This window comes from Trachurus japonicus, chromosome 1 (assembly GCF_045865225.1).
Source record: "Trachurus japonicus isolate A0001 chromosome 1, Traja_1.0".
Lineage (NCBI taxonomy): Eukaryota > Metazoa > Chordata > Actinopteri > Carangiformes > Carangidae > Trachurus > Trachurus japonicus.
Genome location: NC_140907.1, coordinates 33,683,248 through 33,704,211, shown reverse-complemented (window position 1 = coordinate 33,704,211; position 20,964 = coordinate 33,683,248). Strand labels below are relative to the sequence as shown.

General features: G+C 40.3%; 3 protein-coding genes and 1 long non-coding RNA gene across 4 annotated transcripts; all 4 read left to right on the top strand.

The window, feature by feature from the left end:
- Positions 1 to 1,056: 1,056 nt before the first annotated feature.
- Positions 1,057 to 5,288, top strand: LOC146992355 (uncharacterized). The gene is made up of 5 exons (XM_085790404.1): positions 1,057 to 1,220; positions 1,461 to 1,817; positions 3,901 to 4,119; positions 4,324 to 4,677; positions 5,038 to 5,288. The coding sequence occupies exons 1-5, from the start codon at positions 1,148 to 1,150 to the stop codon at positions 5,286 to 5,288; spliced, it is 1,254 nt and encodes a 417-aa protein (XP_085646530.1). The 5' UTR covers positions 1,057 to 1,147.
- A 162-nt stretch (positions 5,289 to 5,450) lies between these two features.
- On the top strand, positions 5,451 to 8,581 carry LOC146992354 (uncharacterized). Its single transcript, XR_015036544.1, has 4 exons — positions 5,451 to 5,535; positions 5,639 to 5,735; positions 7,966 to 8,384; positions 8,546 to 8,581. It is a non-coding gene; the product is annotated as an uncharacterized LOC146992354 (long non-coding RNA).
- A 3,088-nt stretch (positions 8,582 to 11,669) lies between these two features.
- Positions 11,670 to 13,416, top strand: LOC146992353 (uncharacterized). The gene is made up of 3 exons (XM_085785739.1): positions 11,670 to 11,848; positions 12,098 to 12,454; positions 13,134 to 13,416. Exons 1-3 carry the CDS (start codon positions 11,776 to 11,778, stop codon positions 13,403 to 13,405), a joined length of 702 nt encoding a protein of 233 aa, XP_085641865.1. The 5' UTR covers positions 11,670 to 11,775; the 3' UTR covers positions 13,406 to 13,416.
- A 3,073-nt stretch (positions 13,417 to 16,489) lies between these two features.
- Positions 16,490 to 17,656, top strand: LOC146992352 (B-cell receptor CD22-like). Its single transcript, XM_085790395.1, has 4 exons — positions 16,490 to 16,700; positions 16,892 to 17,155; positions 17,366 to 17,453; positions 17,560 to 17,656. The coding sequence occupies exons 1-4, from the start codon at positions 16,490 to 16,492 to the stop codon at positions 17,645 to 17,647; spliced, it is 651 nt and encodes a 216-aa protein (XP_085646521.1). The 3' UTR covers positions 17,648 to 17,656.
- The last annotated feature ends 3,308 nt before the right edge of the window (positions 17,657 to 20,964 follow it).

Sequence of the window (20,964 nt, the reverse complement as noted above, 5' to 3'; positions counted from 1 at the left end):
TGCTGTTTGAAATAACTGTATAAATGGAGCAGGTTCATCTGAAGGATTCAGTAACTGTAGAGTTTATCTACAAATGTCTGGACCTTCTGTTTGAGAGAACGAGAGAACGTCACGGAGGCTCAAAATAAAGACCTAGGCTTCCTGTATGGTTTGCAGTAGTCTACCCTTTTATGGTCTCCTATTAGGCTACGTGCAGAAGAAACCACGAGTGAATACTTATATACAAGCCAGCAACCCCAATCTGACCACAGAGTGAACAGGAGAAACAATGCAACAACATTTCTCACGGTCTAATAGTAATTTTTTTTATTCCCCACACAGTCTGCATTATGATTGACAGGTCAACTGGTTTTCTGTTTGGACGTCTTCATGTTCACTGTAACTTAATACAACAACTTCAGCAAGTGAGAGGGTTATTCTGACCACTCTCCTGGACTTGACCCAGTCCTTTGAGTCTGGAAAGAGTAGCTCAAAATTAGATGGGGACATGGGCGTCAGCACTCATCTCTACTGATGTCAAATATGTGTAAGACATTTTATTATAAAATCCATATGAAGCTGATCAGAAACCAGAACAGTGTTTTTGAGCCATAATGGTTTTTCTGCTACCAAACATTTAAATATTTAATACTTCACTCTGTCTGACCTGTAGCAGTGATGCTAACCCAGCAGCTAAAACAGTGAGAATTATTACTGTGTAGTGCAGAACATATGACAAAATAAGCCCACTTTAAATCTGACAGTGTCAGGTCAGCTCTGCACATTTATCATCACACACCAGTTAAGATATAAAAAAAATACTGATACAAAGAAAATTACCACTTCATCCTCCATCATACACTGTATTTATAACTCATGTAGGTAAAAGCAGCTTAGCACAGGCAGGACTTACTGCGCTAGTTGTTCCTACATCACTGACACGTAAGAGTACATGTAAAACTTTCCGTTGGCTGCAGAGAAGCTTACCATTTCCTGGCCTGTGGTCAACGCTGTACGTTAATGATATAGAAAGAAAGGAAGTCTTTGTTCTGCTGCTCATACTCTGAGGACAGAGGTCAAGACAATGCTGCTGTGAGTGGAAGAATTTGAAGAAACTAATTTAGAACTTTTGTTGATTATTTACTTTCTGATTATTTAATTGCGTCTGATGTCGCAAAGTAAGATGAGAGGAGACACTTTGACTGGAACTTTTATTTTGATTTTCCTTCTCTCTGTACCAGGTAATGTATTTCCACTTCAATACTACAGACCATGTCAGAGAAGGTAAGATTAGATGATGATGGTTCAGTTTAGCTCTACTATCTCTTCTTCTTTGTCGCATTGGCTCACAGTGGGATGATGTTTGAATCAAAGTACTTTTGGAAATTAATAATCAGTTAATTTTGTTGCAGATTTACAGGCTGATGCAGCTTCACAATATTAAAATGTGACTGTGGTTTGTGCTGTGCTCTGTGTTACAGTGATACAGGGTCAGAATGACTGGACAGTGACCTGTGCTCCAACTCAGATCTGTGCTGTAGTAGGATCAACAGTGGACATAAGCTGCACCTACAGATACCCAGACTGGAGAACTGATGATGATACTACAGTTAGAGAAGGATTGTGGTTCACTAAATCCAATGGTAATGAACCTGTGGATCTGAGAGCAGACTCAGAGTACTCAGGTCGTGTTCAGTATCTCTGTGGTGACAACGACTGCACTCTGAGAATCACAGACCTGAGAGAGAGCGACTCAACTGTTTACAAGTTCAGGTTGACAACAAACAAACCAGGAGAGAATTACACTGGTGAAGCTGGAGTCACTTTGTCTGTCACAGGTAACAATTTTATTATAGCCATGGGGCAAACACACCAAGGCACTGACCTCTACAGCTATGAAATATCTGCAGAGGCCATTTTTATACTGCATGTTTCTTTTTCTTCTTCTTCTTCATATTCATCGCTCGTACCAAATTTTGGTTCATAACTCCTCTTACAGTTTTGAGAGGACCCATGGGAATTATATGTCAAAATTGGAATCGGTACTTTTCTATACAAAATACGACTGTTTCACAATGTAAGTTGCAAAAAAATTCTCTATATACAATGAATGGGATGAGGTCAGAAAACAAACATATTATTAGACTTTTTCAAATGTCTACTGCTCTGGCATACCTACCTTCACCTAGAGACTCCTTTTAAAAAGTAAAATGTAGAAACAAATCTTGTCTATTGATGTATTATTCCATGTTTTGATAGGCATTATAGTTTTGTTCAATGACCATTATCATTTTTGTAGAATTTTTTTGAGATTTTGAGATTATAATGGGTGTGTATTGCCTGGAATGTTCGGGCCAGAGTTGGTGACATCATCAACTAGAAGTTCCCTAAAATTGTCTGAGGCCCTCGCCACACGGAAACATTTTTTGATAAGCGTAGCTTTTTTCATCTGGTTTGGGGGGTCCGGACTGCACACACAAATGTAATGAAAACGGCTTAAAACTGAGATTTTAACGCAAGTCTGTGAAATTCAATGTTGTATGCATGCCAGGCACCTAGGTGGCAGTGTGCCACACAACACCACCAAGTCCACACGCCTGTGTACAACCCATAGATATACTGACTAGATGCCGCCTTCTGCTTCTCAGCGTACGTCAATAGCGCCACCATCTTGGTCTGGGGTTTCTGACCATATAATATAGTCTGACAAGCAGTCAGACCCGGTCAGGCCCTTGTAGAACAAATTTCAGTGTATTTATGCATGTGGGTGTGTGTCTGAGTATGTAAGTGTATGTTTAATACATAAAAAAAAAATTATAAAAAAAATGTGAATTTTTTTTTTGTTGTATCATAAATATATGTCTGACATTTATAATAAACCAAACGGCTTGAAAATTGGTTGAATATTCGGTGAGTTATGGCGATTTTAATGGTTGATAGACCTCTGCCTCTGTTGACTAGTGCAGTAGGGCGCACTCACACTAGGCAATCGTACCGTGCCCAAGCACGTTTGCCCCCTAAAGTCCGGATTCTATTGCTGGTGTGAGTGCAAGCGTTCCGTGCCTGAGCACGGTACACTTCCCTGGCCCGGCACGGTTGGGAGAGGTGTGCTTGGGCACGGTACGCTTGGCCAGGAATGCGCACACGTAATGCGCTGCGGGCTCGTGCTCCACCACGTGTCTACAGCCGCATGTAAACAACAGTCACTTAACGATTACGTCGCGCCGTAAACATCGCTAGTTAACGTCGCTTTGATTAAACTTCAAGATAACCATGACAACCGGTCAAAGCGCCGTTCTTTCAGCAGTCAGAGCGCATCCGCCGTGTTGTTATATCAACGTGATGACGTTTGTGTCGGAGGCAACCGTGCTTGAGCACGCTTGGGTTCGAGGTAGTGTGAGTGCGGGCCAGCGGGGGACAGGGGAGGGGGGGCATTTGGGCTTCAGCACGGCACGGATCAACTGGCCCTAGTGTGAGTGCGCCCTAAGTAGACACGGCTTCCCCCGGACCAAGATGGCGGCCGCGTTGACGTATTCCACTCAATAGAGCTGCCTGGGAACGCGGCATCTAGTCAGTATATATATCTATGTGTACAACCCAGAATTTTTTCCTTTTCTTCTTCTTCTTCTTCATTTCTGCCAGGCTGTATGCTGGCCATCGTAATGCTGCCCTACGTGCCCTCCACAGGTCAAAGCAATCGGAGCGGACTTTTGCGTTTTCACCCTTTACATGGGGACGCAACGGCGGAGCATTTTTAAGATTTCCACTCTGGAGGTGAAAGGAAGGCACATCCGATAAAATATTTAGCTGTTTTCATCCGCGAGCATTGTCGTGTAAACAGGGCCTTAAGGATCAAAACCTGACTTCTGTGTATGCACACTGAATACAAAATATGTTTCCTTTTCTTCTTTGGAAATCCAGGTCTACAGGTGCAGGTAACCAACTCAACAGACAAACCAAAGTGGGCAGAGCTGAAGTGTCACAGCAGTTGTCGTCTACCTGATCATTCTTCTTTCACCTGGTACAAGAGTGGACAGAAAACTGGAGGGAAAACACATTCATTTTCAGACTATTTAGGTTATGAAGACAGCATTAACTGTGCACTTGAAGGACATGAGGACTTCCCTTCTCCTCCAGTCTGTGAGTTTACTTCAGTCTTCCACTTACATATCACCACCTGGTGGCACATTTAACCTACTGCACATGACTGCATGTATCTATAATAGGGAGGACTCAGTTTTCTGTTTCTGTATTAACACCATATTATTGTATTGAACTCTGCTCTTGTTTAACAACAAAACATGTAGGTGCTACACTGGTTTAATAAAACATTTAATCTTTCAGGTGTCTTTGGTAAATCCTGCATCACTGTGATTTACACTGACAGAAGAATCTGCGCCTCCAAAGGATCATCAGTGGAGATTTCTTGCACTTACAACAGTTTTTTTTACATTACATCAAAGTTCTGGTTCAGTCCTGAACGTAGTCGTCGTTGGCAGAATCCCTCAAAGCCTGAGGATCTTAGTGAAGACTCTGAATATTCAGGTCGTGTTCAGGTTGTTGAAACAGAGGGAGGACGCTCCACTCTGAGAATCTTTGACCTGAGAGAGACCGACTCAGCTCAGTATCACTTCAAATTTAAAACTAAAGAGTCTGAATGGGGAAACAGTTTACCTGATACAACTCTGACTGTCACAGGTAAGAACACAAACAGACAAACACAGAAACATAATTAAAACTTTTGTCTATCACATTTGAATAAAGAACATTAAAGAGTTGTAGTTGGATGTGAGGAGCTGCTATGAACATGATGAAATAATCCTTAAACAAATCTTTATAGATAGCCTAAGTGATGAACCTCAAATGGCTTTTTTGAGTTACAAGGATTATATTTATCAAGCTCTGTAGTTAAACAAGGAGATACTGAGTATTTACAATAGAGAAAAACAATATAAGAAGGTGCATTATCAGAACAAAGAATATAGTATATCTGATTTTATTATATTCTATGTTTTCATGTTAACCACTAACACTGTGGGTTCTTCCTCCTGTATCCAGCTCTGGAGGTGCAGGTGACCAGAACAATGACAGTCAATCAGTCTCATACTGAGGCAGAGCTGAAGTGTCTCAGCAGCTGCAGTCCAGCTGGTCGTCTTTCCTACGTCTGGTTCAAGAACAAAGAGAAAATCATGGAGGAGGGAAGTTCTTATACAGACAGGTTTTCTCCTGAAGACATGATCTCTTGTGCTTTAAAGGGACATGAGAATCATCGCTCTCCCCCAGTGTGTGAGTTTTCTCTTCTAATATGAAATGTGAGTGAGAGTGTTTATTATAAGATCTATAGAAACTGATTTGTAAGCAGAAAAGTGTTTTCCAGCTTTAAAATGTATTATGCTGCCAAACACATGACTACATGACGATGCCCCTCTTTTCTTCACTTAACGTTTTTAAAGGTGTGCCACAAGGAAAGCTAGAAGCGTGGTGGAAGTTAATAGCTGTTGCAGTCTCTGCCGTGGCCCTAGGAATCATACTCTTCTCTGTCTTCCTCCGGATCATGTGAGCAGTTCTGTTTCCCCAAATATTAGATCACAAACTCATTTAAAAGTTCATGTCATTCAGTGAGTTTAAGCTTTTTTACGTAATTAATTTCCCTAACCAGAAAAAAGAGGGTGTCTGAGCAGACGTCTGAGGCTGGAGAGAGACCAGACCACAGGGAACCGCTGAGAGAGATGAACTCATTCACTTCAGACTTGCAGGTGAGATGGGGGTGCGTTAGTTGTTCTCTTCTCCCAGTCCCAGGTATTTAACTTTGGGTTGGGTCGTCACCTTTGGGTGGTAGTTGTTAACCCGCCCATCGTGTGGGTTGTCGGAATCACCTGGGTCAGGGTTTAAGGAGTTAAAGCCTATTGGATGAGCAGTGAAACGCCTACAAAGGTCCAGTGCCCTTCAACTTTGGCACTACGTAAATGACCACCATGACCTTAAGGGGACATTTTTGTGAGTTGAATACTGGTTAAATGCACTTGCCTCATGCAAGAATCTGCATTCATTGTATGTCAATAATAGTAGAGTTAATGTAAAATGGGTAGTTTTCTATATTTCCAATGTCCATGTGTTGATCACAAATCACCAAGTTATGTATTTTAAGTTCTTCTTTTACGAGGGTGAGCAGTACTCAGTAACCCAAAGACGTCTTATATGCATCGCATTTTCCCATTTTCTGTGGCAATGTTGTATGTATTGTCCCTGTTAAAAAAACATTGAAATAAAATAAAGTTACACAGAGAACATTTATTCCGCTAAACCAGATTGGAATAATAACTGGTTAGGGCAATGTCCTTTCTTTAAATGGGGGAATCTCCTTTTAAAAGCAGAATTAAGAACAATGGGCCTCATTCACGAACCGTTCTTAAGAACAAATTTGTTCTTAAGTCATACTTACGAAGTTTTTACGAAGATTGTGGCATTCATGAATGTTTTCTTATCCAGAATTTGTTCTTAACTAAGAACAAAATCTAAGAACAGTCAGGAGTATACTTACGCACTTTTAAGTGCTGAGACTTCTGCAAAAATAACCGATTATAGCGTTTTCTTCTGTTCTGCAGTTGTATGATATTATATGATTTTAATAAGAATTATTTTCTTATCTTTTATGATGTTTTTAATAATCATATATATTAATAATAATAATTGACAAATCATTGCAGTCTCTTAAAAAACATTATAGACCCTTAATTCATATCAGTTTTGTTGTGCGCAACATACAGCTGCCGATATTATTTTTTTTTCCTAATTGCGGGCTGCCACAGTGCACTTACTGTAAGTGTTCACACTACACACAACTGTTTTTTTTCATATGTGACAATATGATTATATTTATGATGGCACACGTGAGAGTGTGGTCTCTGATAACAACCCGAAGAGCTGACGCTACTAAATATTTAGAGCTGACGCTACTAAATATAGCCTAAATATAAATATAAAAATATAAACTAAATATAAGCTTTTTGTTTGTTTCTTTGTTTCATTCCTGCCGCAGTAGCACCACTTCACTACTTAAGTTCTTTTTACGTTTGGAGTCTGGTGCTCCCTCCTAGATTTTCATTTGAGCATTTCAACTTTCTTTCTCACTTCACCTTCTCTGCTCAGTGCCTGTGGGTTCTGTTTGCACACGGCCCTGCAGTCTCATGCCCTTTTACAGGCATTGATGGGGCTGTTACCTATGCTAATCCTATGTTAATTAGACTCACCTGGCACACGCCCTCAACTTACGAGGAGATGGCCTAAGAACACAGCTGCGAACAATTCTGAGGCTTACGAACGCGTTGATGAATCTGACGTAGGGTTTTCTTAAGGAACTTCTTAAGAACAACTTAAGAAAGAATCTAAGAAGGTTCTTAAGAAGATATTGGTGAATGAGGCCCAATGTTAAAGCAGTACGAAGAACTTTCAGTTTTGGTTGAGTTTGGCGGCGCCGGTGGACCAAAGCGGTAGTGTGAGCACCAGCGCATAGCGGCGTAAACATCCTGATCTCCCGGTGCATGGAAATTAACAGAAGATGTCTAAACTAAGTTTCTGTTTCCACTGGATCATTTCACAGTAAACACACCTGCACAATCCGACGGGAGTGTACTGCATTGCCTGCTCACTCCTTGTTGTGACTCGTAAAAGTGAAACTTAAGTGAGAGCCGAGGTCCTACCATGCTCCTCAAAGCCGCTTAGTGCCAGTGAAGGTGATACAGACCCCCTCAGGTGATGACAGAGGTGTCATTCAACCTGTTGTAAGTCGATGTATTATCACAAAAGTTAGGAAAATATTATATGAAGGTTGAAAAGTTACTTAGTGTTGGTTTAAAATTTAACAGTCCGAGAGCTCACAAACATGCTCCAGTCTTTGTCCTCCTGCAGTGTTAGCGTCATCTCTTTCGCCACTCTGTTTAGACTGAAGATCTCACTGTTGCTTGTGCTACTTCCATCCCTCGCCAGGTCTCCACTTTGGCTGAACCGCTCCAAGCAACGCCCATAGACCTGGAACATAGCAGATGGCCAGCAGATTATTCTACAAACCCATGTTATGATCAGGAAGCCATACAATTCAAGGTTGTATCAAACTTCAGCAGCTTTGAGGGGTAGTGAAGCAACTTATCAACTTCATCTATGTTCATGTCCAGGACCTAAAACATGAAGAACTGCACATCTTTTTTCTCCTAAGTCAATGTATTTGTCCACTGTCTTCAGAGACAACCATCTGTGCAGCAGGATTATCATTACTATCACAGTATCGACTTTCCTGAAGACCAAGCTGTCAGTGTACAACAGGCTAGAGGACACAACAACATAAAGAAGAAGGAAGACACGTTTTTCTACAATGTGACATTTGACCAGTGTGCCAGTCCAGCCCAGAGGTGAGCAGCTCCTCACACATGAACATCAGTATCAGTCATTCTGGTGAAATGTTTTTTTCCACATTTTATGATCACTCTTGATATTCTCAACTCTTACTGTACATTTACAGCAGAATATTTTTTTCTTCATCATCTTGATATTTGATTAATGTTGCTCTCAGAACCAGAGGCCAGGAAGCTTCAGAGGATCCATCTGCTCTGTACAGAAAATGCTGAGTCTTTAGTCAACATGGTAAATATTTTTTCTATTATTCCTCTGAAAGAACGTCATTGTCCCATCAAAACAGCACTATTTGAATTTTGTCTTTAAATTTCTACAGAGTTAATGAATTACTGTGTCATTGTCTGACATGTTTCTGGTCAGCTGACCTCCACCTTCTGTCTCCATGCAACTGCTCCAGCAGACCCACAGGAGCTGTAAGAGAGAAGAGACGTAATCCTTCACCATTTCTTGTCTGTGGAGATACCGCTACCAGAAACTGAGACCCGTGTCTCTGTGCAGGGTCACAACTTTGTTTTGACCTAGCTTTGTTTTTTTGGAACATAACTTTGGACACCACCTGTTCATCCTGTTTTTGGTGAACATCAGGCTTCATGCTGCATTTTAGATTTGAAACAATTATATTTGTGTAATTTATGCTTCTTTTTTTCTTTTGTCCGCAACATGACACCCTCACCTGAGTGTTTCTGTGTTTGCTGGAGGTGTGGACACTGGCCTGAATAATATTTTATTTCATACCAACAAGACTGAAAATAAAACCTGTGTATTGGTTAAAGCAATAACAGGTAAAGTTGGTTTGTACCATTTAGGTGCTTAAGCCGCAACCAAACGACCCAACGAACGTACTGTGCAGGTACCACAAAAATAAGTCACACACCAAAAGTTACTGTTACTATTTTACACACAGAATCCAGACGAAACTAGAGGTAGAGTCAACCCACAAGAGATTGTGATTACGCTGCTGTGCAACTCTGCTAAAGAGTGACGTTGTGGAGAGGCACCCTGCGATGTGGTTAACTATCTAGTCTTCAGTGGCTTCCCTGGAGGCTTCTTTAAACATTGAACACTGCAAGTGAATAATGGACCCAGGCAAGGCCCACTGCCACACAGAAAACATACCCACACCCAGGTTTCACCACCAAAAATAAGAAAGGCAAAATAACAAAGTGGCAAGAGTCTCTCTCTGCCCAACGACTACCTTACAGGGAACTCTCAAGTAAACACAGGCAGGCAATAAAATCACAAACCATCTTGAAAAGAAGACTACTACATCACACAACAGCTACAAACCTTCACTTCACCTCATGGTTGTTCATATCCCGGACGAGCCCCCAATTGTTATGCCCCAGAACTTTGTTGGCCCGGAGGGGCATAACAATGGACCCAACCAATGACCCCAAACCAAACACAAAGACGCTAACTTAACTAAAAGAGGATTTAATCCACAACATAAAAGGTACAAACAAGATAAACACAAGCTAACATAAACAAAAGCCATGATGGGAGGCAGGCAAGCCCCGCAGTCCCCAGCACTGCCCCCCTCTTCCAGTGTCAGCTGCAGGGTATTTAACTCAGTGGACCAGGTGAGCCTCATTTCGCTGATTGGGACCAGGGTGGAGCTGTGGGGGAACAAGGAGGGGGAGAGAAAGACACAGACACACACAAGGCCGAACCCCTTCCGGCCGTAACAAGGTGAAACACCAACATTAAATCACTGAGGTTCTGGAGAATGACCATTTGATAATTGGTTGTAGTTTCTTCTTTCTGCCACTAGATGGTAGTCAAATAACTTACAACAGCTTGTGAAGCACAGTTTGGGTCAAAGGCCAATATCACAGTGATGTCACTAAACATGTAGTCCTTGTTCTGTATATCCAACACTTTATTGTCCTGATCCCTTTTTTTCACTTGTTATAGAACAGCAGATTTGTTTTTCACTCAGATTCTCCAGCAGTAAAATCACCAGATCAATTATATTTCCACTTTGTTAATTCTTACAACAAATTGTTTGGCTCTGACTGTTTCTCTGTTAGAAGAGAGGAGCTGAATGTAAATACACTCAGCTCATTCTCCTTCAGTTATGACCATGTGCTAAGAGCAATAAGCTGAACAACCAGCACAGTGCTTTGCTATAACGTAGTGATAGAGTTAGAATATTATGGGGATAAAAAATAAATACAGTGGTTTACATCACATTTCTGTTAATATTTTTATACTGTCATTGTATTTCAGAAAGCCCAAACATTTTTTTTTACTGTAATTTATTTTATTTTTCATATTATTTGTTATTTTCTAAACTGAATGCACACCACATGATTGAGCTTACTCTCTAAAGGTGTGGAAACCTACCAGTTATAGGTTATTATACAGATTTTTGGAAAACAAGCATGTTCTGTTAGTGTTGTAGTTGGATCCTGCTTCCACCAGATGGTGGTAAAATGCGTTTTTGTTTTATATTTTTATTCTTGACACCATGTTTTTTCATGTATTACTTCTTATTATTATTACTTATTCTATTCTATATCTATAATTTCTTTTCCCCATATTCATATTTACATTATTTTAATGTACATTGGTGACTCTGTAACATTTAGTGTGTTGTTTACAACAATTAAACACTTGTTACATACAAAAAGGAAATGTTTCAGGTCTCACAATGATTGATAAAATATTAGTAAGTGTAATTAGTAATTGCTTAACTATTCTCCCTCATTCTGCAGGTGTCTCTAATTCTGGATTTGTAGGATCCAGATCTTCCTCTACAACACTGATTATCATTAGTATTATTAATAATTATTGATAACATTGTTACCTATTCGTATTACTGTTATTTATTGTTCACTATAATAGATAGACAGACAGACAGACAGACAGACAGACAGACAGACAGACAGACAGACAGACAGACAGACAGACAGACAGACAGACAGACAGACACAGATAGATAGATGTCCATCCAGATGGCCAAATACAGTATTTATAAGACTCAACTGTTTCAATGTGTGTGTTCTGTAGAGTATTTATCTCAATATTGTTATTGGTCTCATGAGATCTAGAAGAAAATATGCATTCAGCATCATATAACACTGAAACCTTCAGACAGGACTTCCTGCGCTACTGTTGTACTGGACTGATTTAAAGATAGTTGTTCCTACTTCACTGACACGTAAGAGTACATGTAAAACTTTCCGTTGGCTGCAGAGAACCTTACCATTTCCTGGCCTGTGGTCAACGTTGTACGTTAATGAAAGAAAGAAAGGAAGTCTTTGTTCTGCTGCTCATACTCTGAGGACAGAGGTCAAGACAATGCTGCTGTGAGTGGAAGAATTTGAAGAAACTAATTTAAAACTTTTGTTGATTATTTACTTTCTGATTATTTAATTGCGTCTGATGTCGCAAAGTAAGATGAGAGGAGACGCTATGACTGGAACTTTTATTTTGATTTTCCTTCTCTCTGTACCAGGTAATGTATTTCCACTTCGACACTACACACCATGTCAGAGAAAGTAAGATTAGACGATGATGGTTCAGTTTAGCTCTACTATCTTCTCTTCTTTGTCTCATTGGCTCACGGTGGGATAATGTTAGAGTAAAAAAAGTAAAGTAATTTTGTAAAATTAGAATCAGTTCAGTTTTATTGCAGGTTTACAAACTGGTGCAGCTTCACAATATTAAAATGTGACTGTGGTTTGTGCTGTACTCTGTGTTACAGTGATACAGGGTCAGAATGACTGGACAGTGACCTGTGCTCCAACTCAGATCTGTGCTGTAGTAGGATCAACAGTGGACATAAGCTGCACCTACAGATACCCAGACTGGAGAACTGATGATGATACTACAGTTGTAGAAAGATTGTGGTTCACTAAATCCAGTGGTGATGAACCTGTGGATCTGAGAGCAGACTCAGAGTACTCAGGTCGTGTTCAGTATCTCTGTGGTGACAACGACTGCACTCTGAGAATCACAGACCTGAGAGAGAGCGACTCAGCTGTTTACAAGTTCAGGTTCACAACAAACAAACCAGGAGAGAAATACACTGGTGAAGCTGGAGTCACTTTGTCTGTCACAGGTAATGATTTTATTTTAGTATGTTTCTATTCCAGATGTTCAGATCAACAGAAACAGCTGTGTTCATGAGGGATACAGACAATCTGAGTTCAGAGCTCCACTTGCTAATGACTTAAAGGGGACATGTTATGGAAATATCACTTTTTGAAGGCTCTTGAAGATATATTTGGGAGTTTAACTTGCCTTCCAGCCCCAAAATGTGAGAATTGACAAATAAAATCTGTAATTTTTAGACTCCCTATCTGTTAAAATCTGTGTGGTTTTATGAGCTGTTCCCTCAGTTGACATACAATGATGTCATTAGTTTTCAATTTTGCATAATACCACCCCTACCTGTGAGTACTGGTACCGGTAGAAGGGACAGTGCAGGGTTAGCAGTTCCTCATTTAATTTAAAGGGACAGGCACTGAAACCATCTGTTCTGAACAGGGCTTTTTTGAGTGGATGAAAAGAGCTGTGATGTTTGATCTTTGGGGTATTTGACTGAAGCATGTCTGGGAACGATCTAAATTTGTGGAAAAAGGGCAGAATATTTCTCCTTTAATAGACTTCAGTGTGAACTTTGGATCACATGATGATGACTGATGGACGTTACTAATATGAATTTATGAGCTTACTCTTCTTGAGCAGTGGTTTCATGGATTGAAAAACATATTTCCTTTTCTTGTTTGGAAATTCAGGTCTACAGGTGCAGGTGACGACCTCAACAGATCACCGGAACTGGGAAAAGCTGAAGTGTCATAGCAGTTGTCGTCTACCTGATCATTCTTCCTTCACTTGGTACAAGAATGGACAGAAAACTGAGACAGAAACATCTTCATTTTCAGACTATTTTAATACTGTGGAAAGTTATTCCTGTGCTCTGAAAGGACATGAGGACTTCCCTTCTCCTCCAGTCTGTGAGTTTACTTCAGTCTTCCACTTACATATCACCACCTGGTGGCACATTTAACCTACTGCACATGACTGCATGTATCTATAATATGGAGGACTCAGTTTCTCTTTCTATATTAAGACCATATTATTGTATTGAACTCTGCTCTAATTTAACAACACAACTGTGTCTTTAAACATGTAGGTGCTACTCTGGTTTAATAAAACGTTTCATCTTTCAGGTCTTTATGGTGAATCCTGCTACAGAGTGATTTACACTGACAGAAGAATCTGTGCCTCCAAAGGATCATCAGTGGAGATTTCTTGTACTTACAACAACAATTATGTTAAATCAAAGTTCTGGTTCAGTCCTGAACGTAGTCGTCGTTGGCAGAATCCCTCAGAGCCTGAGGATCTTAGTAAAGACTCTGATTATTCAGGTCGTGTTCAGGTTGTTGAAACAGAGAGAGGACGCTCCACTCTGAGAATCACTGACCTGAGAGACACAGATTCAGCTCAGTATCGCTTCAAATTCAAATTAGGAAGCTCTGAATGGAGAAGCAGTTTACCTGGTATGACTCTGACTGTCACAGGTAAGAACACAAACTGACAAACACAGAAACAGAGTTATTATTACGGCCCGGGCAGCATCAGCTGCCAGAACCCTATTGTTTTCCTCAATGTTCTTTCTTTCTTTCTTTCTTTCTTTCTTTCTTTCTTTCTTTCTTTCTTTCGAGGAAGTCCTACTTCCCATGTATAATCAGTGAAAAAAAACTTCACAGAAATGTTCTCCTCCCACAATTTTTGCTCAATTGACACCAAACTTGCTACAGAGCATCGTCAGACACACAAACGATCCACACAGATTTTTGATTCATTGAAAATTGAGCCTACAGTGTGTGAAAACATATACCATCCAATTCTTGCTAAATACATTTTCAATTTTCCTGAAAAGAATTGGCAATATTTTGGAGTTGTGGTTGATGAAGTTTGGCAAATATCAGAATTTTATCTCAACGTTTCAAATTCTGCTCTCATGGGAACAACTGCAGTCAATGTAAGAGTGGCATTTTTAGACATCATATTTTCTCTTAGGAAGCAAAACACTTGTCATTAAAAACAAATCACCAACATTTCCATGCTGTCAAGATGCAATTTATGTAATATCAGATTTTTGTTTAGATAATACAATTTCTGATATTTTGACAATTTTGCTTCTGCTTCGACATCTACTACAACAATTGCTGCCCAGTCGGTGACTCCCTGAGTCTATTTGAGAAGCCACATACCAGGTCTCACTTTCAGACCATTAGCTCAGTGAGTCAGGAGCTGCTTCTTCATGTCCGAGGTTGTGGTTTCAAGTCCCACTAAGGGTGCCGATGAGGACACATCAAAATACCAGATGCAATTTATGTATTATCAGATTTATGTTTAGATAACAGAATTCTGACATTTGGAAAATTTTTGAAATCTGCTTCGACAACTGCTGCCTGGCTGGTGACTCCCTAAGTCTATTTGAGAAGCCACACACTAGGGCTCTCTTCCGGTGAATTAGCTCATTGAGTTAGGAGCTGGTTCTTGGTGTCAGAGGTTGTGGGTTCAAGTCCTATTGAGGGTGACAATGAGGACACTTCAAAATACCAGACGTCCTCAATGGTGGTTTCACAGCACAATAAACATTTACATTTTAAAACTTGTCCTACCAAACCAACAGTACATGCTACAGTTTTGCAACTTTGACCAATGTGTAGCCCCAATACTGCTGAAACTTAAACTCAAAAAAGCATTTCCATAAGGAAAATGCGTGTGAATGCTGAAAGCCATTGCTGAAGCCATGCTAATTTACAAGAATAAATAGACATAGAAAGGATGTATAGGAAATCTGCCTTGACAACTGCTGTCTGGCTGATGACTCCCTGACTCTAGTCGAGAAGCCACACACCATTTGTCGCTTCCAGACAATTAGCTCAGTGAGTTAGGAGCTGGTTCTTGGTGTCAGAGGATGTTGGTTCAAGCCCCAGTAAAGATGATGATGATGACAGATGCCAGATGTCCTCAACTAACACAAGACAATAGTCCTGATGGTGACATTACAGCATCTAATTTTCAAAACTTTGAAAATAAATTCATAACAGATCAACCATATGTGCTATGGCTTTGCAAGTTTCACTTCAAAATTGCCTAATTTTGTCTATAAAAAAACTGCCCGGCCCCAACCATTGCTGCGCAGCAGCTATAGTTATTATTTTTAATCATTTTCCAGTAAAGCTACTTCAGGGGGTTTATTTGATGTAGGTAGTGGTTTAGACATGATTAAATAATCATTTGATGATAGTTTGTAGATTGGTGATGAACCTTAAATGACTTTTGGAGTTAAAAGTCTTGTTTTTATCAAACTTTGAAGTTAAACGGGCAGATAACTGAGTATTTACCATGTGTAAAGATGTGAAGGTGCTTTATCACATTATGGTAGAAAATAATATGTGATTACCACACTCAATTTTAATTTTATTCTGTTTTATGTTCTAATATTAAAGCTATAGTGCGTAACTTATTCCAACCCCTAGAGAAATTCTACATAATTACAAAAACAAACTTGCAAACAACAGTCACCTGCCTTAGCTGTGTCACAAATACATGAGTAACAGTGGTAAATATTCCAATTCCCTTGTTGTTTATGCAAGTGGAGAGACGAACAAAACATTTGCTTACTGTGGCAACACAAGCTTGGTTTCACATGGAGTCAACTAAAGGGTCGGTACTTCACAATACAACACAATACTGTGTTTTCTTCCAGCTCTGGAGGTGCAGGTGACCAGAACAATAACAGTCCATCAGTATTATACTGAGGCAGAGCTGAAGTGTCTCAGCAGCTGCAGTCCAGCTGGTCGTCTTTCCTACGTATGGATCAGGAACAGAGAGAAAATCATGGAGGAGGGAAGTTCTTATACAGACTGGTTTTTTCCTGGAGACATGATCTCTTGTGCTTTAAAGGGACATGAGAATCATGGCTCTCCCCCAGTGTGTGAGTTTTCTCTTCTATTTAAGAAACAAAACACTTTAATCCAACACAACATGGCTGCTCAGGAAACACATGCTGATATTTTCTCCTGCAGATTTTCTGAAGGTGCCGTCAGTGTCAGTGAATCCTCCAGGTGAAATCATGGAGGGCAGCTCAGTGACTCTGACCTGTAGCAGTGGCACTGACTCAGCAGCTAAATACACCTGGTACAAGAAGAACCTGACACTGCTCAACAAAGAACCACAGCTGGTCTTCAGCTCCATCCAGTCCTCTGACTCTGGAGAGTATTACTGTGAAGCTGAGAATCAGCTGGGGAGGAGGACGTCTGAATTTATCTCAATTGATGTGCTATGTGAGTCAAAGGCAGTGGCTGATAAAGGAGAAAATACAACATGTATATAGGGATAGATCTTAATTTTCACGTTTAAGTCTTAATACAAACTAAGTCGTTGAGGTGTTGTAGCAGTTTTTCTAGAGAGGTTTTTACTCACTGTAGTTGTTTCTGATTTTATAATGAACTTTATAATGTCAAATCATCTCCAGATGCTCCAAAGCTTCCCTCTGTGTCAGTGAGTCCCTCTGCTGAGATAGTGGAGGGCAGTTCAGTCAATCTGACCTGTAGCAGTGATGCTAACCCAGCAGCTAAACTCACCTGGTACAAGGAGGATGAAGACTCACCAAAAGCTTCAGGACAGATCTTCACCATCACTGACTTCAGACCTGAACACAGTGGGAATTATTCCTGTGAAGCCCAGAACACAAGAGGACGTCAGAAGTCCACCTTAAATCTGACTGTTGTAGTTTCAGGTGAGTTGTGCACATTCGTCATCACACACCTGTTTACTGCACCACAACTCATCAACATAAAAAAACTTCAACTCAGGATATCTAGTCGTCTTGTAGCTGTGAACTGAGACCTCTATCATACTGCACATGGACGACACTGATTGACCGCATCACCTGACAAACTGACCCATCAGTCTCTAATATCTCCTGTCTGTTGTTCTCACTTTCCAGGTGAATCAATAATGATCATGAACATCATCAGGTTGACTCTGATGGTCCTGATGCTGATCACAGTGGTTGTTGTGAATCTGTGGACGAGGTAGCCTAAAACCCATCAATTCACTCACTGCTCTTTTGTTTTATTCTTGTTATTCCTGTAGTTTTTGGTTACATGTTTTGTGTTTGTTGTTGGTTTTAAAATCCAGGAAGAAGAAAACTCTGAGTTCAAACCCTGAACCAAATGAAGCTGTAGAGATGATGGAGGTGAGAGACAGAGAGGCTCTACAACACTAACAGAACTGACTCTACACCAACATCATCACAAACTGACTCATCAATGCTCTGGAAACTGAAGTGAAGTCATATTTTAACTTAAGAAACCAGTGATAAAATGTGATTGTGTGCAGGTTTGATGAATGAGTCTCATTTTGTCACCTCTGTCCATCAGGTGGACTCTTGCCCTGTTTTTGAGAACATCATCACAGACAGAAGACACAGAGGAGCAGGAAGACCTGGTGTGAAGTTACAGTCAGGTCAGAGCCTCTCACATTCAATAAAAGCAGATCAATAACATGCAGACTCCACATTTATAATTACAACTTTAACTTTACACAGGTTTTATGTGATGTTTTTAGATGCTGTTGAAGTAAAGGTGGGGCTCATCTGATGGAAACAGTAAGTATTATTATTGAATTGTAACCCGGTTAAAAACATCAGGTAATAAGTGATGCTTATAGTAGCCTACCATTTAGTATTAAAAACAGATAAAAAGTGTGATTAAAAAGGTTGAAAATCATTTAAAACGTTATGATAAGATGGTAAACTGTCTAAACCAGCATTTATAGGGTTAATAGTGATCAGCCGGATCAGGTCTCAGGTGTTTCAGCACAGATGTGAAAGACAGGCTAAGAGGGAGCGGCCAGCAGTGTTGCCAACTTGGCGACTTTGTCGCTAAATCTGGCGACTTTCCAACCCCTCTTGGTGGCTTTTTTTGTCAAAAGCGACTAGCGACAAATCTAGCGACTTTTTCCCGTGATATTACAAACGTTTCTGGACCTGAAATCAGGTTATCACAGCTGTTTTCAACGAGCAGCGGCGCTGCCGCGGGCACTCACAGGTAGTCAGCCTACACACAGTAGTGTCACAGAGACGCAATGCTCCACGCCACAGACATAAAGAGCGCCGCTGGCCGACATCATTTAGCGACTTTTAGCGACTTTTACGACAGCCAATAGCGACTTTGCTTACTGAGGAGTTGGCAACACTGGCGGCCAGAGTGAAGCTAAAGAGTGAGCGTGACACAGAGATTGTCGGAGTTAAAGCAGAAGTAAGCGATATATTTGTGTTAATATAAGTCTTAAATAGTTATATCTTCCGACAGCAATCACTTACATAGAGTGTTTGGACAGAAACACGGGTCTGTCAGTCACTCTGCTCTGCTCTGCTCTGAGCCGAGCAGAAAACTTTTCTCGTATCCTACAAGTTTTATCCAATGAGGAGAGAGAACGGCATGCAGGGCTGTGTGTGCAGCCAAGGGATGCGCGTGAATGTGGTGACATAGGGACGAGGACTGTTATGGTGCGTTCAAGGCAGCCCATAACTCGTGTTTTTCCGACCTGTAAAGTCGTACCAGTTCGATCTGGTACGAGTTCACGGGTCGGAAAAACACGAGTGGCCGTTATAGTGACTTTCACAGGTAAAACAGGTCGGAAAAACACGAGTGGGTTGCCTGGAACGCTACAAAATCGTAAGTTGTGACATGAAGCTGTAATTTACGGTTTCAAAAGCCTGCCTGGAACGCAGCATTAGCCGAAACGACCGGATCTCTTACTTCTGCTTTAAGTTGTGAAGTCGTAGTGCACAAACCAGTGTGTAACTTGTGTCTTATGATTGTTTGCACGACAATCAGTGAGAGGAGTGACGAGCTGCATGTTGAGGAACGGGAGGAATTTCTACACGAAGTTCAAAGACTCCCTTTATGTGCTACTGCTAATGCTACAGTAACACTAACACTTAGCCACCTTGAAGTATAGGCCATTACAGTTCATTACAAGTGGACAGACTAGTTAAAGTTTGACTACTTCAGTTAAACAGTTTAAGGGTTTTAGCTGCTGCTTTCGACCTGAAGACCGAGACCCAGACAGAACGTGGAGCAACCAGGACTTCACTCATGAGTTTTCTGGCAACATGGTGAGAAAAGCAAAACCGACAGAGTCCGTGTAGAAATGCTGATCGGATGCTGAGCTTGCACCTGTGACTGTTGGAGGAAGGACAGGACAGAAACATTAACTCAGTATCATTCATTTTGTTTGCTCGCCGACGAGTGAAGCGGCCATTAAGTTTTGGGCCACAACGAACACGAGCACCGCATCAGGCCTGCTACGGTACATTGTAGTTAATAATCATTTTAGTTGCTGGCTTTAGATGCATTAAGGTGTGTGTGGGCCCACAAATTGTGTTTGAGTGACTTTGAAGTGGTAAACTGAGGTTTTCTGAATTAATCCATTTGAGGGTTAAAAGTGTTTATGCATTTATTTATTGTACAGTTTTTCCTTAAAAAAGAGGGGAAATTAATTTACAGTACTATTTTCCTGAAAAAAGGGATATCTCATTTACAGTGTTTCCCTAAAAAGAGGTGAAGAAGGTGTCATCAGGCCTTCAGCCTATATGCCTGATACCTGTCACGCAATTTCTCTAGTTGCCTGAGGAAGACCACTTTTGGTCGAAACGTTGCAATTATTCAATAAATTGGAGAGATTAAAACTTTAATTTAGCAAAGGTGAATTCATAGGTAGGTTAAAAACGTTTCATATGTGTACTTTAAAAAGAAATCCAAGATAATAGTTAAAACTGAGTTAATCAGGTTAAAAAAACATTTGCTAAATATCTTGAAAGAACCCAAAAGCCCTGCCCTCATCAATAGGACCACTGAGGGGAGCGCTACATAATGTTTAACAGTTTTGAAGACAGAAAAAGTTTAAATCTGTCCTTTTGTTTTCACTACTTTCATCTATGTGGATGAAAAAAAGTTTACTTATGATGCAAAGACACAATTTTCATTAAAGACGATCTGATTTTATCTTTGAAGCTGTACATTTCTGGTGTCACTAAGTGTGGATAGTAGTTCACAGGTTTTATTTGATGTTTTAGATTCTGTTGATGTAAAAGGTGGGAAACTGATATTTCTTGTTTCAGTTCTCCATATTTCATTTATTGCGAGTTTAGTATTATCTTTCAATGTCATCAATCTCAATTGTGAAAAAATGTATTTCAACTGTTTCTTACATTCATTTGATCATGAAATAACTCATATTTCATTTTAGCACACATTAGTTAAGTGTGTAAGTAGTATATATTCTTATTTCTATCTTGTTACAACTTTACAGCATTAATTGTCAATGAATTTACTTTTAATTCAATGCTATTCCTGTATTCTATTGCAAGTAGTGACTCGAAAGTGGTTTGACAAAGGGACACAGGTGGTGAGATTGAATATGATAAATGGGTAAAAACTGTGGCTGATTGTGGACTAGACTGTAGAGAATGAAGTTGTTGAGTCACGAGTTACACTGGGGTGTGAATAGGGAACTTTCTTCCATTGTGTTTGGGAA